This window comes from Triticum aestivum, chromosome 5A (assembly GCF_018294505.1).
Source record: "Triticum aestivum cultivar Chinese Spring chromosome 5A, IWGSC CS RefSeq v2.1, whole genome shotgun sequence".
Lineage (NCBI taxonomy): Eukaryota > Viridiplantae > Streptophyta > Magnoliopsida > Poales > Poaceae > Triticum > Triticum aestivum.
The window spans coordinates 571,468,405-571,495,227 of record NC_057806.1 but is presented as its reverse complement, the minus strand read 5'-3'; the positions used below and the strand labels follow the sequence as shown (position 1 = coordinate 571,495,227).

Sequence of the window (26,823 nt, the reverse complement as noted above, 5' to 3'; positions counted from 1 at the left end):
CTATTTGTAGCTCTTGACTTTCCTGGTTAGGTTGTTGTCCCATGGAATAACTCTCTTTGTTCTGCCTGTTTAGGATAGACTCTGACTTAACCAACTTCGGCACTCTGAAGTTTTGCTACAGTGCTCTTCTCTAGCTGCTGAGCTCCCTCATTTTGTGAGATTTAGTTAATCTATGCGTTCCTCTTATTCCACAAAGTAGAAAGTTGGCAAACTATTTGACCATGTGTAGGATTACATGCAATTATGAGTACAACATTTCGTGTATTTCGTTACAGCCCAAGCTAAGATATCTTCATTTTATTATAAGATCAAAGATACATAATCAGTAAATCTACATGCTTTCTTATATCATATTGCTGCATATTAATTATTTGTGCTGTACTAATGTAGGATGTGGTTGTATTTGATCGAAAGATCCAGGTTGGGAAAGGCACATTTCTTTGACAAGCACAAGTAATGGAAGGACCAAAAGATCCATATTAGGAGGACACAGTTCCAAGGTACAAGCACATGTCATGGAAGTATTGCTACCAGTGGTTGTAAAGTCCACATATCAGTATGTGATGTGGATGAATGATGTTATATCTTCTTGTTTTGTATGTCTAATTTTATGATGGTGAATTGATGGATGTTGACTATTGGACAAGTGATGCCAATTATTTTACCTTGCTAATTTCTAATGAGTAACGCAAAATTTTGTCTCAGATAAAAATGACTTTACTTTCCAATTTGGTGATCAAGAACTCCCTTATATACTTATGGAACTTATTATCACTATATTGTCAAAATAGACGGGTGCGGCAACGCGCACCATCATGGATCTAGTAATAATAACCACAACACACATTGTAACTCAAAGTGTGATGTTATACAATCCAAATGTTCGTGCTTTCAAATACGAAGTGTATAAGTATAGTGTTATTAGCCATGTGGGTTATGTTATTTTATCTCAAAGGTAGTACAAAAATATCTTAGTTAATCATAATCCCATCTAAATTTAAGAATTTTGATATATCCACAAATGCAAGAAATACCCTAATAGAGTTTCTAGAGTAAGATTTTATAGATTAGTTGTGACCAATAGGAAATTCTAGAGTATATGTGTTATCTAGTGGTTTCTCCCTGATTTCCGCCCCTTCCCTTAGAAGCTGACACCACTTTTTTGCTTCATCCTTTCCACTAACAAATCTTTCATCATTCTTGTCCTTGAAGGTATATAATTGGTGGGTGTGCATCTGTATTTCGTCAATGATCACATAAGTTTCCGAGTGTCTCGCCGATCCATGCATGGACATGATTATTGTTGGAACCCTCGCAAGTTGATAAACATTCTGGGTATGATTATATGTTTAGAGTTCAAGCCAAAAAGCCAATAACGTGTGCATGTGATAAGCATGGCAAAAACTTACATTTTTGCCTAGAATTGTATTTTTGATTTAGGTCCCGAAGGAAGAAATTCATTGTCATGCCGACAAGAGACGAGAGACAAGTTCAACCCACAATATGGCACATTAAATGTACTAGCATACATGCACACGTCAGATGAAAACTTGTATAAACCGCCCGTCAGTTTCGTATGCGCCTGATATAGTTTGTGCCGTTTGTGCCATTGTCCATTGAGGAAAATGGCTAAACGCTGCAAATTCCATAAAAACCAGGTTTACAAAAATTCCCAACTCTGTAGTAAGGGCCTGTTTAGAAACTCTCCGCTTTCCAAGTCCGTTTTAGAAGTTGATGGAGTTGTAGCTAAAAACGACGGAGCGAAGAAAAAGAAGCTCCACATTACGAGATTTCAGGGAGTCGGAGGACTGCCGAATAGCTCCTAAGTACTCCCTGACATCAGGCCTGGCACGAATCTTGGCGCCGCTGGCCGGGTCAAAAGTCAAACCCGGCAGCATCCGATCCCCACCCAACCCAACCCAACCCCTCCCCCCTCCTCCCTACATAGCAACCGGCCTCACACTTTCCCCTTTGGCGCGTTTCCCCCACCTCTCCTCCCGTGCTCCCACCAAATCCCCCGCAATTCGAACCCATCAATGGCGACCAGGTGCGCCGCCGCGGCCGATCTGCCCGCCGGCCGCCCCCGCAAGCGGGCCCGGCACGGATGGGACGTCGCGCCAGCGACCAAGGTAAACAGACGCCCCCATTTCCCCTCCCTTCTACGCACCCCGCCCTCGCCCGATCCGCCGATTCGCGGCGCGGTTCGACGAAATTCGTCCGCGGTTTCGTTAGCCCTAGCATGATCAGGGCATTTTGTGTCTGTTCCGAGGTGTAGCATGAGCTGGACGAGGCGCGGTCCGTGTAGATCTGGCGCAGAATCCAACGTTTAGAGTGTCGTGTGTCTGATGCTAGACCTGCTTAGGCTGCGATTGATTGATTGAACTGCAGATACCGTTGGCTCTGCGATTGTGTAGAGCTGTTACAGGCCATCGTCGGCCAAATTAGGATGTTGGACCAAATTACCCCTGTAATTTTCTTTTGTCTGTGGTTCTCCCTCGGGCCTTGTTTGCTTGGGGTTCGGGTGCTTAGTTTTGTACAACTTTCAGCTTATCATGATGTTGTTGAATTTAGTACAATTCATGTTTAACTTGATACACCTGTGTTCACCGCCTAAAATATATGTGAAATACCTGGGTGGTTCTACATTATTATTGTCTAACATAAATCGCTTCATCTGGTGAGAACTATCGGTGGCATTTTCAGAATATTCGGTGGCTCAAATTTACGCGTACGAATAGCGTGTAGCATACTAAGTGTCATTTTCTTTGTTAACACGAGTGCTTTCAGGTAAGCTATTTTTGCATGATGCTATAAATGCTATAGGTTTATTACTGTGTCTGTGCTTTGTTTATTTTGTGTTCCACTTGAGAACATTAACATCAGATGGGTATTATATTTTCTTTTCTGCATGAAAAACTTGAGTGATCGATGTGTGTAGGCTCAGATAACATTTTGTGGGCAAGAAGTTGGCGATATGACCACCCTGGTATTGCCGTCACATCCTCCGGACTATACTTGCTTCTCTCTGCTCTCAAAGGGTGTTGCTCGAAATGCTTCCCCTCCTCGGAGAGAAGACGATAAAGATGGCCATTATGTATTTGCTGTTGGAGAGAATTTGACCTCTCGCTGTAATTACACTTGACCATCATTATTTGAGTATAATGACTGTGTTTGTGACCCTTAGCATGCAGGAAACTTCTTTTTCCATTTCCCTTTTTCCTTTTTAATAAAAAAATGTTTTAGCATTGGTTAAACTGCACTACAGAAAACTAGAGATGTATCTGTATGTTGAATTTGTTCATTTTGCAGACATATGGTACCTGCTTATGTTCCTTGGTTACTCATCTAATGTTCTGTCAACAAATACCTTTAAATCCATGATTTAACTTCTTTTACAAAAAAAAAAACAGGTTGATATAGTTAGTTTCACGTTAACTCAAATTCGTTTTCCATCTTCGAATTTTCAAATAGTTTTTGGATTTCCCCTTTTCTTGTGTAGGGTTTTTACATTTGACTTTATTTCCTTGGTTTCGGGTGGTTTGAAGTCTACAAGGTTTTACATGCTGGCCTATTTTGTAGCTGCACCAGATGATGTTACTGTTATTTCTTAGTGTTAACACAAACATGTCTTTTTGCAAAGTGCATGCTAGTTATCTTTGTTTGCACAAATTGTCTTAAATTATTGAGCTCCTTGGAAGGCTCTGTTCTCATACCCCTTCTCACTATTTTTGCAGATAAAATATACAGAAAGATGGGCGAAGGTTAGTATTTTCTTATGGTCACGAGTATAGTTTTGTGAATTCTTAAGTCAATGAATTTGTGACACCAATGTTGCTCAGATCCACCTGATATTGTCTAGTAACTACCATTTTATATTTGCAATAATATTGGAATGTCTTTGTCTGTTTAGGTACTTTTGGTCAGGTGCTGGAATGTTGGGACAGGGAAAGAAAAGAAATGGTAGCTATTAAAATTGTTCGTGCTGTAAACAAATACAGTGACGCAGCAATGATAGAGATTGATGTGCTGCAGAAGCTCGCAAGAAATGACGCCACAGGAAAACAGTAAGTTATACATCTAACTCTTCTACCTCCACAAGGAGCTAAATAAATAAGTACGGTATGGAGTAAATTGTGTATTTATTTTTCATGTCATGTTGCTAAAGAAATAAGTTACATACTCCTGAGTGTTTTTGCAGCTGTGTGCAAATACGGAACTGGTTTGACTATCGTAACCATATTTGTATTGTAAGTTTATATGCTTTGATTCATAGAATTTCCCCAACTTGTTTGTTAGACTTGGGGTCCAGTTAGTCAATAAATTTCAATGACTCAACAGGTTTGCGAGAAGCTTGGCCCAAGCTTGTATGACTTTCTGCGGAAAACTGCCTACCGCCCATTTCCAATCGACCTAGTTCGTGAGCTTGGAGAGCAACTTTTGGAATCTGTCGCATGTGTGTAGAGACAGTACCTTTGCAAACCTCATATATTTTGTACTTGCTTTGTTTTCTATTAAGATTCTCTATTTGTTTGCTTTTCTTTTTCTCAGTGCGCTTATTCTTCTATATCTTATCTTGGACTGGGTTCTTTCTGTCATTTTCGGAAAAAAACGAGTAGACCCACATACATTTTTCTATTCTCTTTTGTTCCTGATTTTTAGGCTATCTGCTTTTGTGTGTATTTGGGTGCTCATAATTTGGTTCATATGCTTCTGTGTCATGTATCTTGATATGTATCTTACCTCATTGCAGTTATGCATGGCCTGAAGTTAATTCATACTGATCTAAAACCAGAGAACATTCTCCTTGTTTCTTCAGAGGATGCTAAGTTAGCTGAAAACAAGGTATGTATTACCATTGCATAACACCGAATAACTGTTAAGTTGCAGGAAATTTTTTTCCTTAAAATTTGCACCATGTCCAAAGCAGATAAAAGTCGTGTTCAGTATAGTTCTGTGTTAAATACAGCATGCTGCATTATTTTTCCTAATTGTATAATGTTTAAAATCTAGGATGGATCATTCTCAAAGAAGGTGCCAAAATCAAGTGCGATCAAGTTAATCGACTTTGGTAGCACAGCATATGATCATCAAGACTGTAGCTACATTGTCTCTACTAGGCACTACCGTGCTCCTGAGGTTATTTTGGGTATGAATTTGGACATGACTGGCTATTAGGTGCACATACTTTTGATTGTTTATCAAATACTGGAACTGACTTTCCCTGGTCTTGTGTTAGGGCATGGGTGGAGCTATCCATGTGATATATGGAGCATTGGTTGTATACTCGTTGAGCTTTGCTCGGTATGTGTTTGTATATCTTGTCCGTCTTTGTCTTGGGAAAGGTTCATGTGCATGTATGATTGAACTGGCCTCTTATGTTTTACAGGGTGAGACATTATTCCAGACCCATGAAAATTTGGAGCACTTGGCAATGATGGAGAGGGTTCTAGGTCCTCTCCCACGGCACATGCTGGAAAGAGCCGAGTATGTTTATTAATTATCCGCTACCTGTGTTATTGCCACTATTATGATCTAATGCCATTGCCACCTATGCGATTAGTTTTGATGGTTGACCTTTTTGCCTTGTGTAAATTCAGCCACCATGCGCAGAAGTACATCAGAAGAGGAAGGTTGAACTGGCCAGAAGGTGCAACGACACGGGAGAGCATGAGAGCTGTTCTCAAGCTGCCTCGCCTCCAGGTACGCAAACAGGACGAGCTTCCCTATTAGTTTCTGGGGCATTTCAATTTTTTTCTGGCCCTGAAATCTAGTGCCAGTGGCTCTTAAGTTTCCTTGTTTGGATTCAAGATGTATTTGTGTTTCTCTGCCGCAGTGACATGGTATTTGCTTAAGTTTGTCGGATTGTTTAATAACCACCTTCATCCAATCCGGGAATGCAGAACCTGGTGATGCAGCATGTGGATCACTCTGCTGGGGACCTGATCGGGCTGCTGCAGGGCCTCCTGGCGTACGAGCCTTCGGCCAGGCTGACCGCTCAGGAAGCCCTGAGCCACCGCTTCTTCAGGAGGCACCGTGAAAGGCGGTCGCTATGACCGAGCAACAATGTCCGCGGCTGACCCAAACAAACACTGACAGAAACCTATGAGGATTTGCAGGCTTGCAGCAAGGAAATAACAAGCTTGAGTTGTATCTGAATCTCCCTGGATATAACAGGACAGGGAGCAGTAGCCATAGTTAAAAGTTCAGAAGAGGCTTCGTGTGTTGTGGCTTTATGTACTATATAGCTGAAAGAGAATTCAAAAGTCTCACTGTCTTGTATTCAAACTCTGGCATGTTCCCTCGCAGCGGAAGCTGGGGCAAATTAAAACAAACCGTCGAAGCTGTGTATGTTTACGCCCCTAGAAATGGTATGGTAAAAGATCAAAGTTTGTGCTGAATACTATATCTTCTGGTGTTTTCTGTTTGAGAATCCTAAATCTTGCGGGTGATCTATGGACCAAATTCAAATGCGCTTTCACTATGTCTTAGATGCCATATTCAGATATTTTCTTCCGTTATCTTTAATGATACCATGACTTTTTTGAGGTTGTTAAAACCCAGGTTTAGTCACGGAAGCCATTCAACAGATTGCATATCTACTACTTACTGTTTTTTGTATGGTCAGGGTTGTTTTGTGTCCACAAAATAAACGAATGGTATTACCAGCCAACCAAAAACGGTCAAGATAGTTACCACTGGTAGGCAATCACACACAAGATTTGTTGGGTTGAATCCATGGATTTTAAAGCGCTAGCTAGTTATTAGCATTGTTGCAAACTGTTCTGTGTAAAGGAGGTGTCCAGTAAAAGGCCAGCCAACTATGACCCTGGTTGTCATGTCTTGAGGAACAGCACTTTATGTTTCTTTAAGTTGTAACTCTGCTTTGCAAATAAAGATTGACCCTGGTTGTTGACACTGATCAATGATCATGTGTGCTATTTGTAGATGACGTGGGCTCTAGAATATTATCCAGACATGTTCTCCACATATGAAGAGAGCGGGCCTACAACTGACAGAAGTGCTCAAGGATATAAACCAAGAGTAAAATCAACCAGTCAGTTTGGCAAGTACAGAGGGCGAATATGAAGAGCATAGCATAGGATCCCTTCCCTTGGACATATATACATTGAGATACATTTCCACTTTGCTAGAGAAAAGTAAGATGAGGTGCATCCATTCAACAAGGAATTTGGAGGAATTCAAACGTATTTTATCCCCGGATGCTTCAGCAAAGTTTGACAAGATACATCATGTGGGTGGAAAACAAGTGTCGACAAAAGGAAAAAGAAGACAAGAAGCCTGAGCACTATAAGAAGGCCAGGTGCTCTCTGTCGACAAGTAAAGTATACGGTTTTTTTCTTTCACTTTTTGATTGATGGGAAGTAAAATAAAAGATAGATGACGAGGAGGAGGAGTTGGCGCCCACGAATTTCAGCCCAGTCGATAGACACAGATCAAAATCAAATCAATGGCAGGCACTTGCTTGTTCGTGGGGTGGCCACTCACTCTCTACTAGTTGCAACAACGCACATGTTGTAGAAACTATAAATAACGATAGATGCAACACCCAAGCAGTTTGTACACCAAGAGCGCCTGTGAATCACTCACTAGAGCTGAATGAATCCCATGGTGAAATGCTGCCTGCTGCTCCTCCTCTTCTTGACGGTTCTCTTGCCTGAGGCGCGCGCGACCTCGTGCCACTCCGATGACCTACACGCGCTGCGGGGCTTCGCCGGGAACCTTAGCAGGGGGGCCGTTCTCCTTCGCGCCGCGTGGTCCGGCGCCATGTGCTGCGCCTGGGATGGTGTGGGTTGTGACGCCGCCAACGGCCGCGTCACGTGGTTGCGCCTTTCTGGACATGGCCTTGTGGGGTCCATCCCAGGAGCCTCCCTCGCAGGCCTCGCGTGGCTGGAGGAACTCGACCTCGGCTATAACAGCTTGCACAACATCTCAGGAGCGCTCACCATGCTGCGTGGGTGCCAGAACCTCACCACGTTAATTCTCACCAAGAATTTCGGCGGCGAGGAGCTACCAGGCGATGGCTTTATTGGGTTCAAGAGCCTCGTGATGTTCGACCTTGGTGATTGTGCTCTCAAGGGCAGGGTTCCGGGATGGTTGTCTCAATGCAAGAACTTGGAGGTCCTTGACTTGTCCCACAACCAATTGGTCGGCACCATCCCGTCGTGGATTGGTAGGCTTGATCACCTTTGCTACTTGGATCTCTCCAACAATACATTGGTTGGTGAGGTACCCAAGAGTTCTAAGGGCCTCAACACCTCTGGGTGTTCACCAGGTATCAGTTTCACTAACATGTCATTGTATCTGAAGCATGGCGGAAGAAGCACACTTCGCCGACAACTTAATCATGCCCCAAATGTCATAGCTGGGACCAACAACATTGTCAAATCTGGGAGCAACAACGTTGTGGCTGGGAACGACAACACTATCATATTTGGGAATAACAACGCCGTATCCGGGAGCTACCAGGTCGTATATGGTAATAACCATGTCGTAACTGGGGATAACCATGTCGTATCTGGGAGCAACCATGCCGCGTCTGGGAGCCATCATGTCGTGATTGGAAAGCACAATATTGTATCCGGGACCCACAATGACGTAGGTGGGAGCAAAAATATCGTGTCTGGTAGCAACAATGTTGTATCTGGGAGCCACAATACCGTGTCCGGTAAGAACCATTTCGTGACTGGGCACAACAAAGTCGTAACCTGAGGTTAATGACTGTACACATCATAGCATAAGTGCGCGCTGCAGCATCCGTCTGTCCATGTTGCCAGAAGATGTACTTTTGGGTATGATAAAGAATAAATAACGAGACTCATGTATTCAGGGCAAAACTGATGTATCAGGAGTTTTAATAGCTTGTATGACATATCCAAAACTTATGTATGTATGTGGGTACGTAAAAGGAAAAGGAGATGTGTCCATTCCCTCTACATGCCCCTGACTCATCTCACAGGATACTTTACTTACACGTAGGCTGAGAACACATGTCCTTTTCCCTGGGTTATGCTTTGCTGCAAATCCATGCCAGCCTGCCATATCTCTATTGTTTCATGCAATGCAGTACACTACACTCATTCCATATTATTCTCACATGTACGTACTCTCTCTGTTCCAAATTACCTAGATGTATCTAGACTTACTTTAGTTTTAAATACATCCATTTATATCTATTTCTGCCACAAGTAATTCAGGATGAAGAGAGTAGTAACCAATGAATAGATACAAGAGAAAACTCCCAACAATATTAATATCCATCCATCATATGAGCTTCAGAGCTGCTGCGGACAAATGCTGCCTCCACAGCAGCAGCCTCAAACTGCAGGTCGAAGCCACTCCCGTCATATCAAGCACCGCATCATCAGGGACAACTGCGTGGCCGCCTTCACCAACAAACACGCTAAGAGCATCCTCAATAGATGGTTCAAATGTAAAAGTAACTAAATTTTGGATCGTCTCAAATAAAAAATACAGCTCCAACAGACGGTTCATATGTAAAAAAAATAAACTGCGGCCTCTCGTGATGTAAAATACAACACATCGCGGTGCAAATTTACATCACGAGGTGCACCTGGTCCAAAACCAGCCGCCGCCCGCGAACGCCCAACCGCCAGTTCCTTTCCTTTTCCGTTCGCCCGCCCGCGACCTCCCGCCCGTCCGCCGCCGCCCTGCCGCCTCCACACCCCGCCGCACGCTGCCCACATCAGATCCGGCCCCGCCCCGCCCCCCGCCGCTGTTTCCACGCCGTCCCGCCGCCCGCCTGCCGCGGATCCTGCCACGGCCGCAGCGCACGCCGCAGCTTCGACCTGCCTTAGCTCCGACCCGCCGCAGCTTCGCCCGGCCCCGACCCGCCCGCCCTAGCTCCGACCCGCCTCGGCTCCGTCCGCCACCGCCGCCCCGCCCGGCTCCGTCCGCCACCGCCCCTTAGTTTCGCCCCGCCCGGCTCCGTCCGCCACCGCCCCGGCCGAAACGCCGCCGCTCCACCGCTCTCACCGCTCTCCGATGGCACCGAAGAAGACGCCGAAGGGCAAGTCAGGCTTCTTCGGCATGAGGCAGAAGCCCTCCGGTAACTTCTGAGTGGAGTTCTCCGACGCCGGGAGGCGTTGGTGGATCGGCACGTACCCCTCCTACCACGAGGCCGCGCGTGCCTACGATGTGGCGGTGTGGCGTGCCGAGAGGCCTCGGGAGCACCTCAACTCCCAGAGATTGAGAGTCGGGCGGAAACGGAGATGCTTGTGCCGTAGGGCATCAAGATGAAGGAGATCCCGACGAAGAAGAAGACGACGAAGAAGCCGACGGTTGTTGTCAGTGCCGGCGAGACTGATGAGGAGGCGATGCCAAGTTTTCCTCGGGAGCATCCGGAGTACGTCCAGGCCGAGCTGGAGTACTACTGGAAGCGTGAGGCGGAGCAGAAGAAGAAGGGGCGAAGAAGGAGGACGAGGCCGGTCCCTCGACGGTGATCCCCATCGAGTCCTCTTCCAAGGAGGACTGGGCAGACTTCTCAGAGAAGGAGGAGGGGTGCGACGACTCGGAGAAGGAGGAATTCTGGGCGCAGTTCCGCAGCTCCGACGATGAGGAGTAGTTTATCTAGTAGTTTGAATAAGTAGTAGTTGAAGTTCATGTATGAAACTATGTTGAATTTGATGTTTGAACTATATTGAATGGACTAGTAGTTTGTCATTTTGAAAAATTTACATCTTCATTTTAGACCGTCTATTGAAGTTGCTCTTTTGGACCATCAATTTGGATCATCTGTTGGGGTTGAGCTTTTTTTGAAGCTCTAAAACACACTTTTTGGCGGTTCAAATTTTACATCTCTGATTTTGGACCTCCAAATTTTAAACCATCTATTGAAGATGCTCTAAGGGCATCTACAATGGTGAGCACTTATCCAGGCGCTTAAAAAAGAAAAAAATAATTTCAGAAAATTGAAAAGGCCATAAGAGTTATCTCTTCCAATGCAATGCAAGGCGCTAACCAATGCGCAACCGCAAAAAAAGGGCGCTAACCACCAACGCTTAATACGGCTCAGGAAACAATAATGCTAAGCACTCGTTGCTATATTTTGAGTAGATGTCAACCCCGACACCGGGAGGGTTAAGGCCTTATACAATGGGAGGTGTTTAGAGAGATGCTTAGAAAAATAAATTGGGTTTTTCTAAAGCATCAGTGCCTATATCTAAAGAAGAGACGCTTAGTTAAGCGTCTATCCTGTACAAATAAGCACCGGTGCTTAAAAAAAGTCTGGTTTATTTTCTCTAAGCACCTTCCCTAAGCACCTCCCATTGTACAAGGCCTAACGATGCAACTGTAGCTTGGGCGGGAAAATTTTCCTCGCGCCCTCCTTTAGCGCCGAGCGTTGGAGATGCCCAAAGAGACGCAGAGTGGTGCTCCAAAACTAGTATCATGCATGTGATACTACCTTCATAATGCACAATATTATAGAGTGAGTATCTTATTTAATTGTTTCTATAACCCTAATATGAAGATGTGGACAATATATAGATACTAGGTTTCTCCATTTACATGCTATGCTATGGTATCATATTATGATACTACAAGTGTCCCTCTCTTCACTTAATGATATGCCATGTCAGCTTCATGCCTAATTGACATTGCATGATACTAGCTACAATACTTTCACTAGAATATTCTTTTGTTGTTAAGTCAGTTGCATAGCCTCGACCCCCGCGTCGTCCCCAGGCGACTCGGGGGATCCCCTTCTCTCCGGTCGGCTGGCGCCGCACCCCTCTCTCCTCCCCCCTCGCCACCGCCGGAAGATGCGGCCGGGCTAAGCCCGCGCTGCGGACGGCGGCGGCGGGGCGTTCGCTGTGCAGCGACAAGGTTCCTCGGTGGTGGGAGGCGCTCTTTCCCCCCGGCTAGGCGGCGATGCCACGGCGGCTCCCCATGTGCGGCGCCGATGGCTCCCTGCGTGGATCTCGCGCTTGCATTGCCGGATCCGGCCGGCGCGGGTGAGGAGGGGTGGCGGCCCTCCTTCCCCTGCTCGTGGGCAGCCCGGCGGCTTCGGCGGCCCTGCAACATTGGCGTCCTGGTGGTGCTCCTCTATGGACGCCCCTTTGTGCTGTGGCGGCGGCTCCCAGTGTGCAGCGGTGGCGGCTCCCGGCGCGGATCTCGTGCTTCTGGGCCCGGCCGGCGCGGGTCCGGAGGGGTGGCGGCTCTCCTGCCCCTGCTCGTGGGCGTGTACTCGTCTGCGTGGTGGCTGCGTACTGGATGCGGTCTGACGTGGGGGAATGTGGATCTGGCAGGCGGCCAGATCTGGCTTGCCGGTGCTACTCTAGCTGCCGGTGAGGAGTGGGTTGTGGTGGCTCTCCGAGGCAAGGTTGTCAGAATCGCGATTTTGAATCGGATCGGAGCTCCGATGGTAGGATCGCAAATCGTAGAATCTTCACTATCAGGATCGTAAAAACGTAGATTCTATAAACTAAAATCGTAGAATCATAGGGGTTAGTTTGGATCGTAAAGTTGTAGAATCATATAACAGGATCGCGATTCTGACAACCTTGCTCCGAGGGTTGCTGGCGCGGCGTCTTCGTGGAGGTGGGTGGGCCAGTGGAGGTGCTGTGCGTGGGGGTGCCAGTGGTGACAGGTGCTCCGGGCGAAAGTTTTGCCGGGTTCCTACCGGCCGGCGGCGTCGGTGTCCGTGGGCGTCGTTTCATCTCCTTGGAGGCGCCGTCGTGGAGCCCCGTGTCCGCCACCCTCGGACCTTGCTCTTCGGGTGAAAGCCTAAGGCCCGGCCGGGTCGGGCGACGGCGTCGTCATCGTCGCTTCCCCCTTGGGGGCGTTGCCTTGAAGAGTTTTGGTTCCCGTTTGCGCTCTCCATGGGCTGGACGCTCGCGACATTGCGGTCGGCTGGTGCCCGTCCGGCGATGTGGATGTTTGCGCGGCTTCTTGTGTGGCAACGATGGCATTTCGAGCGGAGCAGGCTTGATGATGGGTCTTGGTAGTCGGTCTCTTCCTGCGTGTTCGAGGGGTCGCCGTGCCCTGCTTTGTCTTCCTGAAGTCAGAGCTGCTGAGGAGGGTCCCTTGCGGTGACGATGACACGAGACGGGTGGTCAGCTCTGGCGCTGGCTCGGCGCAAGCCCATCGCTTTTGCCCTGCGATGCTCGTCAATAGAGTCGGAGTCGTCTGGTCGCCGGCGCGTGTGGCTGATTGTTTGGCATCGGCCGACGCAGGCCTCGACGCTTGTTTGCGATGGGGGCTTCTTCGGTGGTCGTCGATGGTGGAGTCGGAGTCGCCCTCGCGGAGGTGTGATGACGATGACGCCGGGTTGCAACCTTGACGGCGCTTTTCTCCTCGGCGGCGTGTGTGCATTCTTGTGCGGGTGGCCAGGTCGCCCTGTTTGTCCTGTGTGGGCATGTTGTAACGGTTTTTGCCCGGTTTTCCGTTAATTAACCGGGCAACTCTCTTCTTCTTTATTAATGAGATGAGGCAAAGCTTTTGCCTCCGTTTCAAAAAAAATTACTTTCACTAGAGAAGGTCAACTAATTAATTAGTATTGTTAAAAAAATATTAACTAGTAGCAGTACAAGTATAGACTAATGATATTTTGGGATAATTACGAGATTGCTAGAGGTCTCCGATATTTACTAAGTGCGAATGAGTTTATCGATCTTTTACCGCACTAGATTTTGGCCATTCTTTTGATGAAGATCTTGAGAATAGTCATTTTCCAGAATATATTTTGGTTGTATGTTTGTAAACTTTCAAATTTATCCCATTGAACTTATTTTCCTTTTCAATATATTTGTGATGTGATTTGACCATATGTTGGAGGGTTTGGTAATCATAGGTACGATGTTTACGAGGGCCAACGCCGGGGAAGTGGAGCCTGACGTGATGAGGGAGGAGAAGAGGGCCTCGAGTGAAACCTCAGGGAGGGGAGAAGCATGAGTGCTCTTTGCCAGCAGGAAGACGGCGGAGGTAAAGACATGCTTGAGGCCAAGGCGGTGGTTGCCCGTGACAAGGTGGGATACAAGGGTCGCCGCAACGGGAAGTGACATCGAGAGGGAGACGCCGGAGTTGGCCAAAATCGGTTGGCTACGGCGGCAGCAGAAAGGGGATCGAGAAGTCAGTGAGAGCCTTCCAGACAGCGGTTGAGGCTTGTCACACTTTGCTTTGGATTTTCTTGGGAGGCCCAAGTGATGTAAATTTGCATCACTTGGTGATGTATTTAACATCTAGAGTAAAACCTAAGATTTTTTTTGCATCTACATCATCTGTTGGAGGGGCGTTTTTGGTCCTTCCCGATGTAAATTTTGGTTATTTTTATGTCTACATCATCTATTTTGTTGAGACAATCTCGCAAAGCCTTTTATTAACTCGGCATAATGTACAAGAACGAGGATAAGATCATCAGGGTTGCCTAACCACGCATGACGGCCAACTCCCAGTGAGAGACCATGCTTCGCTAAATTGTGAGCCTCGATATTCGAGTTTCTAAATTCATAGCTAAAAGAGCAATTAGTACAAAGACTAGAACGATCAATAATTTCTCAGACAATAGCGCCACAAACTGCCTCACTCTTCTGCTTGATGTCAGCGATGATGATCTTGCAGTCTGAAGCAACATAAATTCTCCTTTCATATAGGTCATCAACCAGGGCCATCGCTTCTCGGACTGCAAGTGCTTCGAGTGTTGTAGGGTTAGAAATGTTGGAAATATTAGCACTTTTCCGATTAGACTTATGCACGAGTAAACAGTAAGCATGGCATAAAAGGTATGTATCTCATAGCGATACCTAAGCATACTAGCACGTACATAACGTAGAATCGAACCATCTATGAGCAGCACATATACGGCTAGCATAAGTACGAGTCGAGGGATGAACAGATCATACCCTCCGGTTGGCTAGGCCAACGCGGCGGCGGCAGCAGCAGCCTCGGCGTCGTCCGTGGGCTTCTTCTTGGAGGCGGCGTCGTCGGCCATGGTGTCGATGCAGGGGAAGTAGTGGAAGCAGAGGCGGACGAAGTTGGGGACGGATTGGGAGCAGTCGTGTCGAGACGCTCCCCAAAAACCTTATTGCCGTTCTCCCGGGCAGGATCTCGAACAACAGGGTTCCGGAGGCACCTCCTCTCCCGACCAACCGTGCATGCGGTCGTCGGGATGGGATCGCCGGAAGCAACACAGAGAGAGGAACAGTAGCTGACGGCTAGGATTGTACGAGAGGGAGTGAGTGAACTGAGTTAGGGTTCACTCCACTGGCCAGTGCCTTCTTATATAGGCCGTCAGGTAGATGGGCCTGGGCTAGGCCCACGACCGAGTCCGCGAACAGCCCACGGTCCAACGTCTCGGACAGTGGCGCTTCTGTAAGCGACTCGTTAATTAATTAACAATTAATTAACCATTCCTGAGCGGCAAAAATAAGCTTCGGCTCGGCTCACTCCCGCAACCCGCGGCGCGTGCGCGTCGTGATGAGGTGAGGCGGGCGGCGGAGGAGGAGGAGTGCGGGTGTACCACTCCTCTTCCCAAGCTCCCAATGGCAAGTGGTAGAGCAGCCCTTATAAAGGGGTCTCACTCTTCTTACTGTAGCAGTATGGGACTAAACTTCCCACACTTCCCATCACTTGCCGTACACATGCATGGGCCTTAGAGATTAACCAGGGATTAGTGTTTTATATGGGCCTAAGCCCATCCATAATCCAACAATCCCCACCAGATCTCGAGGCACATAAGTTTTTCAACTGTTCCAAACAATGTTTGATATACCAGAATTTATAGTGGAGACTGTTAAGTTGAACTTCCACCTAGAGCAACAGGATTAGACTTCTTCACAACTGAACAATGGACTATGCCTTGAATTGTCAGTTTGGCGTGCAGAAGTTTCGCCTATTGTTAGTTGATACATGGCTGCCGAAGGCTAAACCTCACGGGTGGAGCCTATTAGTCATACTCCGTACCTTCTCATGAGCTTACTAGAGATTACCCAATCTCATAGACTGTGACCAGCAGTCGGACTCACATAGATGTGTTCCTCCAAAGAATGCTCTGTAGGTTAGCATCTTACTTACATAATCTTTGGAACACATTAAGACAAAAGTCAGCCCGCCTTACAGAATTGAGAGTATTACTGCATCTCCAACGGAGTGGGTTTATTAAGGATACTCTCCTCAGTTGACCGCTGGATTGTTTTCCCAGGTCCTAATTCACGGGATCTCCGATCACATAGGTTGGGTTACCCCTATGGCTACTTGCGCGGGTCTCATACCCATCTCTCTCGATGCATTTTCTATCACAATCCGTGATAGCCCTTTTGTAAAAGGGTCTGCCAGATTCTTAGCCGTCTGGATATGATCCAACGCTATTACTCCAGAGTTTTTGATTTTCTGACAGATTTCAATCTTCTTCTTATGTGCTTTGTGGATTTCATGTTGTCCTTTGAACTCTTAGCCTTGGCAATCACTGTTTGATTATCACCGTTCATAAGGACAGCCGGCACTGGTTTATCAACCATCGGAAAATCCATCAACAGCTCTCGAAGTCATTCTGCTTCGACGCATGATGTGTCTAATGCTGTGAGTTCTGCTTCCATGGTTGATCTGGTTAAGATCGTCTGCTTGCAAGACTTCCAGGAAACAACACCACCACCAAGTGTGAAGACATGTACACTTGTGGCTTTCATCTCGTCAGCATCAGATATCCAATTCGAATCACTATACCCCTCAAGTACCGTCGGGTACCCAGAATAGTGAATTCCATAGTTCGCAGTACCTTGCAAATAACGCATCACTCGCTCTACAACATGCCAATGCACATCTCCCGGATTGGAAACAAACCGGCTCAGTTTGCACACAGCAAATGAGATGTCAGGACGAGTAGCACATGCTAGGTACATCAGTGAACCAACCACTTGAGAATATCTCAATTGATCTACAGTCGTGGCTTCGAACTTTCAAATCCGCACGCTAGGATCATATGGTGTTGCAGAAGGTTTGCAGTCCGAATATCCAAAACGGCTCAAAATCTTCTCAACACAGTGAGATTGCAAAAGTGTAATTCCACCCTCAGAATTTCTCAGTAGCTTGATGTTCAGGATAACATCAGCCACACCCAGGTCCTTCATCTCAAAGTTGTGAGATAGAAAAGACTTGACCTCCTCAATGACCTTGAGGTGGGTCCCAAATATCAGTATGTCATCGACATACAGACACAATATAACTCTTTCGCCCCCACCATAGCGATAGTATACACATTTGTCAGCTTCGTTCACAACAAAGCCAGCAGATGTCCGAGTAGTGTTGAACTTCTCATGCCATTGCTTAGGCGCTTGTTTCAGGCCATACAAAGATTTCACTAGCTTACACACCTTTCTTTCCTGACCATTTACTACAAAGCCATCCGGCTGTTGCATGTAAATTTCCTCGTCTAGCTCTCCGTTAAGGAAAGCCGTCTTAACGTCCATCTGATGAACGAGAAGACCATGCGAGGCAGCCAAAGCGAGTAACACTCGAATGGTTGTCAGTCTAGCCACAGGTGAATAAGTGTCAAAGAAATCATCTTCTTCTTTCTGGGTATAACCCTTGGCCACAAGCCTAGCCTTGTACTTCTTAACAGTACCATCGGGCCTAAACTTCCTTTTGAACACCCACTTACATCCTAATGGTCGACAACCATAAGGACGATCAGTGATCTCCCATGTCCCGTTAGCCAAGATGGAATCCATCTCACTACGGACCGCATCCTTCCAGTAGTCAGCATCCGGAGATGCATAAGCTTCTAAAATGGAGCTGGGAGTATCATCATCCACGAGGTACACGAGGAAATCATCACCAAAGGACTTTGCAGTCCTCTGTCTCTTGCTCCTAACAGGAGCTTCCTCGTCATCCTCCGTGGAACTCTTATCATTTTTATGTTCATAATATTCCATCGGAATAGCAAGTTCAGGAGTCTTATCAGATTCCAGTCTAGAATTGCTTTGCATATCTCTCATGTGGAAAATATCCTCAAATAATGTAGCATCCCTAGACTCTATAATTGTACCGACCTTCTGGTCAGGTACCTCAGATTTCACCACTAGAAATCTATAGCCAACGCTATGCTTGGCATAGCCAAGAAAAACACAGTCCACGGTCTTTGGTCCCAACTTGCGCTTTTTGATTATCGGCACATTGGCTTTCGCCAAACAGCCCCAAGTGCGCAAGTAAGAGAGTGTAGTTCTTTTCTTTTCCCATTGCTCATAGGGAGTAGTCTCATTATCCTTTGTGGGAACTTTATTCAGGACATGACAAGATGTCAATACAGCCTCCCCCGACCATGCCTTGGATAAACCCCATGTATCTAACATGGCGTTAACCAAATCAGTTAGAGTACGGTTTTTCCGTTCGGCAACCCCGTTTGACTGGGTGAGTAGGGAGGCGTCCTCTCATGAATAATACCATGTCCCGCACAGAATAAATCAAACTCATTAGAAAGGTACTCTCCACCACGATCAGACCGGACTCGTTTTATTTTCTTCTCAAGTTGGTTCTCAACTTCAGCCTTATAGACATTAAAGTAGTGTAGAGCCTCATCCTTAGTATTTACCAAATACACATAGTAGAATCTAGTGGAATCATCAATCAGAGTCATGAAGTATTTCTTTCCACCTTTAGTCAACACATCATTCATCTCACAGAGATCTGAATGTATGAGCTCTAATGGTGCGAGGTGTCTCTCCTTCGCAGGCTTGTGAGGCTTACGAGGTTGCTTAGCTTGCACACACGCATGGCACTTAGAGCCTTTGGCTAAAGTGAAACTCGGGATTAAATCCATTTTAGCTAGCCGCGTCATACAACCGAAATTTATGTGACAAAGACGTGAATGCCAAACCTCAGATTCGTTCACATTAGAATGAATTTGGTTCACGACTTTATTACAGAAATCCTCCAGGGAAAGGCGGAACAAACCACCACAATCATACCCTTTTCCAACAAATAGTCCATACCGAGATACAACTACTTTGTTAGACTCAAATACTAACTTAAACCCTTCTTTACATAGAAGGGAGCCACTAACGAGATTCTTCTTTATGGCGGGGACATGTTGCACGTTCTTCAGTTGCACGATCTTTCCCGAAGTAAACTTCAGATCTACCGTGCCAACACCATGAACAGAAGCATGCAAGCCATTCCCCATCAGGACGGAACAATCTCGTGCGACCTGGTAAGAAGAAAACAAAGACACATCAGCACACACATGAATATTGGCCCCAGTGTCAATCCACCAATCGGTGGACTGACAGACTGAAAGTATGGTAAACAGATTACCATACCCAGATGCCGCATCATTGTTGCTCAGAGTGACATTCACAGACTTGGAGTCCTGTGCTGGCTTCTTATACTTGTTTGGGCACTTGTTCGCCCAATATTCATCTGAATCACAAGTAAAGCAGCCATCTCTCTTTTGTCTTTCTTCTTACCCTTCTTCTTAAAGGTAGTATTTTGCTGGACAGAGTTCTTTCCCTTGAACTTGTGGAAGTTCTTCTGCACCACATTGGCGCTAGAAGAACCCTCTGCCCCTTTCACGTGCGAGTCCTTTGCTCTCGAGTTCTGCTCAACACTGAGATGACCAATGACATCCTCAACAGAGAATTCACGTCTCAAGTGCTTGAGAGAAGTAGCAAAGTTCCTCCAACTAGGAGGGAGTTTTGCAATAATGCAACCCGCGACAAACTTGTCCGGTAACTCACACTTCAGGAGCTTCAGCTCCTTAGCAATGCACTGTATCTCATGAGCCTGGTCCAATACAGAACGGTTATCAACCATCCTGTAATCATGGAACTGCTCCATGGCATACAGCTCACTGCCAGCATCAGTTGCGTCGAATTTGACTTCGAGCGCATCCCACAAGTTTTTGGCAACGCCCATATGAATAGAGGCATAAACCAACTTGCCTCCAATCACACTCAGAACTGCTCCCAGAAAGATTGTGGTTGCCTCCCTAAACGCCTTCTCCTGTTCAGGAGCAATCGTTTCTGTGAGGGACACACCACCAACCCAGAACACGTTCATCACTGCGAGCCACAAGGTGGTCCTAGTCTGCCAACGCTTAAAATGCGTCCCGATAAACTTTTCCGGTTTCAGAGTAGCAGCAAAGCCTTGAATTGAAAAGTGCCTAAAATAAGGTTTTTGGGGAGCGTCTCGACTGCTCCCAATCCGTCCCCAACTTCGGCCGCCTCTGCTTCCACTACTTCCCCTGCATCGACACCATGGCCGACGACGCCGCCTCCAAGAAGAAGCCCACGGACGACGCCGAGGCTGCTGCTGCCGCCGCCGCGTTGGCCTGGCCAACCGGAGGGTATGATCTGTTTATCCCTCGTTTACTCGTACTTATGCTAGCCGTATATGTGCTGCTCATAGATGGTTCGATTCTACGTTCTGTACGTGCTAATATGCTTAGGTATCGCTATGAGATGCATACCTTTTATGCCATGCTTACTGTTTACTCGTGCATAAGTCTAATCGGAAAAGTGCTAATATTTCCAACAAGAAATTCCCACTAGAGTAATAGCTGAAGCTCCAATGTAAATTCCACTGCTATCCTTGTATACGTCGGCCACTACTGCAACTGACCCATTACACAAAAGGGCAGCGCCAACATTGATTTTAAATGTGTCTTGGGGTGATGCAATCAAGTGATTCGCCCTAGCCTGAGCATTACCGTATGTAGTCACTGCTGGTTTGTGAAGTACTTGGAGTTTAGAAATGAAAGTTTTAACAAAACCATCAGTATGGAACAGATTCTGGAATATCTCCTCGTGCAACACCTTTTTCCTAGATCCCCATCTGCCCATAACGTAACAAGCATGTGAAATAACCAATCTCTGGCCTTCGGGTTCCTGTCCATACACATTTTCTCCACTAGTGTCTCTGAGGAAGCGCCCACACATAGTGGGACATCACAAAATCAAGCAAGGCATGCTGCCACGAGTCGACAACGCCGCAGAAAGGGCATGCCGACAATGTTGCCATGTTGCCGTGGTGAAGAAGCTCACCCGTCGGTATAGACTTCTGACCAAGGCGCCAGAGGAAGATGCGTATTTTGGTTGGGACCTGCGTTCGCCATAAGGAGGTCCATCCATTGCTTTCTTCTCTATTTAATTTGGTATCCTGTATTCTGACCAAACACTGAAAATACCATGTGTTTCCCTGCTCCAAGCCCAAAATTGTCCACCCTCCTCATACAAAGAGGTATTTTGAGTACCGCTTCCGCATCAATGGGTATGAAAACAAATTGAATTAGATCCTCCTTCCATGCCGAGGAAGTCGGCTCAGTCAATTCAGAAACATAAGTCGGTGGATCTGCCACTATAGATGTGATAGGACGAGGTATATCTCTCAAAAAACATAAGTCGGTGGATCTGCCACTATAGATGTGATAGGACGAGTATATCTCCCCTGGGAATCCAATTATGCTTCCATATGAGTGTTCTCTCTCCGGTGCCTATTCTCCTTATGACTCCCTGCTGCAATATATCTCTGCCATCAATGATTGCACGCCAAATTTTTGATTGGTGAGGTCCCAACTCGGCTTGTAGTATCACACACTTCGGGAAATAAAATTGCTTTCAAAATCCTTCCGCTCAACGAATCGGGCTATGTAGGAGACTCCATGCTTGCCTGGACAAAAGAGCTAAGTTAAAAATTTCAAGATCACGGAATTCAAGTCCTCCCATATTCAAGTTAAAAATCCTATGCGACCCGGGTCGCACACTCCTCCTCGTGAGACCATCTCGACCAGCTGACGCGTGGAAAATCGAATCTCAAAGCAATCAAACCACTCATCCCCCATCCAGCTTCCTTCTCCAGCGTCGTTCCCGTAGCCGCCGCCGTAACTTTTCCGTTTCACTGAACCACCGGCGCTTCGCTCATCCTCTCCCGTCTCTCTTCCTCTCGTCTCTAATCACGGCACGACGGACTCCCGGTTACTCTGATAGCAGTTCCTCCCCAAACTTGTGATGGCTGAGACCTCTCTCCATGGTGCCAGTAGATGGCCTGAGCAAGGGGATGAGCGGTAGTGACGGCGGCGACATCTCCACAGGGGAGTCGCGTCTCGTGCCCTTTCTCAACGTTGTGGAAGCGGCAGTGATCTAGGTGACCTCCTGTCACGGATCAAAACGCCTAGCGCAAGCTGCCGGCCGGTGCATGAACAACGGCTAAAATCATGAAGCAGAAGAGTTGCGGTGGCGACGGAGCCGGGAGAAATAGAAAAATTGCGGCAGCGGCGGCGGCGGGAGCGATAGTGGGGAAGGAAGCGGGATGGGGGATTAGTGATTCGATTGCTTTGAGATTCAGTTTTCCACGTGTCAGCTGATGGAGATGGTCTCACGAGGAGGAGTATGCGACCCGGGTCGCATAGGATTTTTTTCCCATCTATTGGAGATGCTCTAAGGGAGCTCCTTTTTTTTGAGCGGTAAAGCAAAAGCTTTATTGATCATAAACCACAACGTGCGGGATACAATTCGAATCATGGGGTTGGACAAGCCAAAGATGGCGCCCCTGATCAATAGAAAGAGAAAATCTAGCAAGTTTGTGTGCCTCTACATTGACTGACCGACTTTCAAACATAAAAGAGCAAGTAAAGTTAGAAGCTCTAGCGTGTATCTCCTCGATGATAGCCCCATTGCGGCCTCTGCTTGCTTTGTTCAGATCTTGTACTGCTTGTTTTGCATCTGACGAGATGACAATATTCTGGACTCCCAGGTCCTCAGCCAGCGCCAATGCCTCCCGACACACAATGATCTCTAGTGTGGCCGGATCCTGCATGCCATAAATTAGCAGAGAAGAACTACCCATATACTGTCCCTGATCATCTTTGCATATCGCCGCTGCCGTTCCCCTGGAGCTCCTGTTCAGCGCTTTATGTGCCAGTTCGGCCTAGTGGCGCTCAGGTGAAGGTCATTTTGGGCTGGCCCATTTAGCACAAATCGACCGCTGGCTTGATCGCTCGACAAAAATACCAAATCACTCGCTTGTTCGATTCTTGCGGGATTCAAGTTCACCATTGGACCCGTTCCCTAGAAAACAAAGTTCACCATTGGACCTTATCGTCGCAGTTGACCAGGCTAACTTTTCAAAATTTGGAAAAGATCACAGAGTTGATAAAAGTCGGTGAATTTTGAAAAAATATTCATTGATTTTGGACAAAAAGAAGTTCATGGATTTGAAAAAGTTCATCGTTTTTGAAGAAAAGTTCATCAATTTTAAAAAAAAAGTTCACAAACTTGAATAAATTCATCAAATTTGAAAAAAATGTTCATTGATTTTTGAAAAAAATATATTCACAAACGTGAAAAGTTCATCAAATTTGAAAAAAAGTTCATTGATTTTTGCAAAAAAGTTTATCAATTTTTAAAAAAGTTCACGAACTTAAAAAAGTTCATCAATTTGGAAAGTTAATCGATTTGAAAAAGTTCATTGAATTTGAAAAATAATCATCAAATTTGAAAAAGTTCATCGATTTCTTTAAAAACATTCATCAATCTTTTTTGAAAAGTTCAAAAATTTGAAAAAGATTCATCATTTTTTGAAAAGAGGTATTCACAAATTTGAATAAAAGTTCATTGATTTTGGAAAAAAGGTTCATGGGTTTTGAAGAAAACCTTCATGGATCTTAAACGAATCCGCTCATTTACGAAAAAAGAAAGAGGAAAAAGCAAAAAAAAACCAAATAAAAATGTTTGGAAAAAAAACCCATGAACTAAACCAAGAAATAAAAGGAAAGAAAAAGCAAGTGTTTCACAACGGGTGGGATAGCGGAGTGGTTAGTGTGCTCCTACTCAGCTTGCAGTATTGACACTCTAAAAAATAAACTGCTTTCAAAATTCTCGCACTCAACGAATCAGGGCTATGTAGGAGCCTTCATGCTTTCCTGGACAGAAGAGCTAAGTTAAAAAATTTGAGATCACGGAATTTAAGTCCCCCCGTATGTTTTGGCTTTATTTACATTACCTATTGGAGATGCTTTAAACCACTCATGGATGGATAGTGGATGTGTGGGCTTTCTTTTTTGGAGAAGAGGAGATACTGATAGTCTGATTTTTTTTGAGGCATTGATAGTCTGATACATATGGTGTGGTTTCATAGGGCCCAGGAACCGAGCGAAACCATCCTGTGGTTGGATGGTTAGAAGGACAATGGTATCTCCAGCCCACCAGGGTTCAAATCTTAGTGCTCGCATTATTCTTAAAGTTATTTTAGGATTTTCGGCGATGCGCTTTCAATGGGAGGAGACGTTCCCGTCGACGACGAGGCTCCTACGGTGACTTCGTAAATCTCAAGATGATATGTCGGCTCAGTCCCTCGGAGGTGCTCATAGAGGTAGTGTGTGTGTGCGCGTTCATAGGGATGAGTGTATGAGCGCTTGCCCCTCTTCGGCGCTGCCGGTCCGCCTCAGCTTCTATGGTCCTTGGATCATGGAGGCACGGTGGATCCCGTCCTTTGCCGGCGGGAGGGCTCCGTTTTTAGATGCTTTTCTGAGTTTTATGAGGTTTGTGCTATGCTCAAGAAGATGAGACGGCGACGGCTTCTTGAAGATGTAATAAGGTCCTCCCCGCCTAGCGCCCGCCTCGGTGATGTTTCAAGCATCGTTGGAAGGCGTGTGGAGGTTTGTCTCCAGGGGATCTCGTGGGATCCGGTCGGCGTTTGTCTTCGGTGGATCCGACTGGATCCGGTCTTCCTTCGTCTACGTCTGTGTGTCTGTAGGTTGGATTCTTCTAGTCTATGTTTCTCTTCATCGGCGGCGGTTGCTGTTCTGATGTGCTAGTCCTATGAGGCCTTAGCACGATGACTTCCCGACTGTCTACTACAACAATGTTTGTCCGGCTCCGACGAGAGAGGGACGATGACGGCGGCGCGCCTTCGGCTCGCTCCAGTGCTTGTAGTCGTCGCTAGGTGGTCTACGGACCTTGATGTAAATTTTACTTCTAGTGTTCTTTGTACTATCTTGACAGTTGATGAATAGATTGAAAGTTTTCTCGCAAAAAGAAACAGATTTGGACACATGCGCCACACTCCCGAGCCTAGACCAGTGTTGGTGGGTGCGTGGATCAGCAAAATAGATTATGCATGTGCCTATATATGCGTTGATAGTAGGGACAGCAACAGTATTTTAGATCTATTATTAGTTGCACCCCGCACCCAGCAAACAGAGAATTCTGTTAGTTGCCTCGCCCCTTGCTCACACTCACACGTACTCCGTATATGTAAGGGCAATCGCTTCACTACAGTTCGCAATGGTCGAGCTGGATATATGTGATCTGCATTGTTGTGGCCTGCCGAGCAGTTGCCGGTAGCCAGGTACATATCGACTTGCATATAAACATACTACATGCATATGCCGACAGATACAGTACTAGGGTGAGGGAGGGGCCAGATCTAGCCAGGTACAGGTATCCTTGTCACCAGGACGCACGAAACTGACCTCCCATCCGTTTCCCACTGCAGACGAAGTTAATCCATCACCGCCGTGGCCGGCGTTTCAATGCCCACCTGCATCTGTTCCAACAGTCCAGCTCCTGAGAAGTGTCTCAACTTTATAGTAAAGTTAATACAAAATTAAGCTATTTATTTTAAGACGAAGGAAGTATATCTGAATGTTTTGGACATCAAATATGCTCGACTCTTGTGTAGGTGCTTGCAAGATTTCTTGACGATATGAGTTTGGAGGAGCTCAGAAGGAAAAAAGGAGTTTGACATTTTTTTGCAACTTTGGACATTTTGGAGCTCCGCTTGTTTCATTACGAACCTCCTTCAATGAAAATTTGCAAGCGGCTAGAAGAGTCGAGCATCTTTGAAGTACGAACGTTTCAGATTGTTTTAATATGTTTTTGCTATTTTTTCTGAATCTACTATTTACCCTGGAAAAGATGAGTTCGGGATGAGCTATGCATTTTCAATCGCTCCCCCATTAATTATTTTCATTGTAGCAAGGCATGAGATAGCTACCATGCCAACTCGGCGTATGACGATTACTCCCTCTGTCTAGGTGCATTAGGCATCTTAGAAGGTGCACCGCAACCTAGGCGCAAAGAGCTTGGGCTAGAAAAAAATTTGAATGACGGATGAAACCAATCAAAGCATTCCTTTCTCAACTAAAAACATGCTATTAGGCTGGTCGTAATGGTAGTATCATAACTACTATCATGCATGCCAACTAGGCAATTTTGATGAGGTGTCATAGTATTAAATAAAGAAAGATAGGGTGGAGTATCATATCATGATACCGTATCATAATAAATGCTATGCTACTTTGTGTCATGCATGGCAATAAATAGAGTACTACATGATACTAATATGTGATACTATGCATTAGTGAGGTAGTATCATACACTAGTATCATATGCATGATACTAGTATATGATACTCCCCATTACAACCAGCCTTAGTTGAAAGTCCTCTTCAAATCCAAATAACGTGCCACAGAAATTACATGCATTGGTTCTCCAATTAATAAATAGGGTCTAATTAATATGCATGCAACTAGTACTACTCTTTCGTGTCTTAGTGTTTTGGGATTATTTGATTTTCATAAGGTGACTTATAGTAGGATGGTCGGAATGCCGTACGTATTCATGCTCACGCTTTTCTTTTGCTGAGTTGTGTCAATTCCTCATGTCCCTTTTACTTGGATTTCCATCTACCCTACAACAAGCACCGGCAAAAAAAGCATGTCAATATGCCAGTCAGTGTTTTCGTCGTAGCTCATCAACGGAGAAAGAATAGCATCGGCAAAGACAAAAAAAAAACATAGGATAGCTCCTGATAAGCTGCGTGCTTTAAAAGGCGAATTAGCAATTTGGTCACACA

At 46.0% G+C, this 26,823-nt stretch overlaps 2 protein-coding genes across 4 annotated transcripts; both read left to right on the top strand.

The window, feature by feature from the left end:
* Positions 1-1,902: 1,902 nt before the first annotated feature.
* On the top strand, positions 1,903-6,398 carry LOC123104871 (serine/threonine-protein kinase AFC2). Of its 3 annotated transcripts, XM_044526794.1 has the most exons (12): positions 1,903-2,129; positions 2,939-3,128; positions 3,735-3,761; positions 3,911-4,064; positions 4,199-4,247; positions 4,339-4,453; positions 4,751-4,842; positions 5,011-5,146; positions 5,237-5,301; positions 5,387-5,484; positions 5,598-5,700; positions 5,901-6,398. In XM_044526794.1, exons 1-12 carry the CDS (start codon positions 2,037-2,039, stop codon positions 6,051-6,053), a joined length of 1,275 nt encoding a protein of 424 aa, XP_044382729.1. In that variant the 5' UTR covers positions 1,903-2,036; the 3' UTR covers positions 6,054-6,398. The 3 variants fall into 3 exon arrangements, with proteins under 3 accessions (XP_044382729.1, XP_044382730.1, XP_044382731.1); XM_044526795.1 differs by lacking the exon at positions 2,939-3,128 and having other exon boundaries at positions 1,942-2,129; XM_044526796.1 differs by lacking the exons at positions 1,903-2,129; positions 2,939-3,128; positions 4,199-4,247; positions 4,339-4,453 and having other exon boundaries at positions 3,729-3,761.
* Positions 6,399-7,599: 1,201 nt separating this feature from the next.
* Positions 7,600-8,930, top strand: LOC123107756 (tyrosine-sulfated glycopeptide receptor 1-like). The gene has a single exon (XM_044529680.1). The coding sequence runs from the start codon at positions 7,618-7,620 to the stop codon at positions 8,728-8,730; it is 1,113 nt and encodes a 370-aa protein (XP_044385615.1). The 5' UTR covers positions 7,600-7,617; the 3' UTR covers positions 8,731-8,930.
* The last annotated feature ends 17,893 nt before the right edge of the window (positions 8,931-26,823 follow it).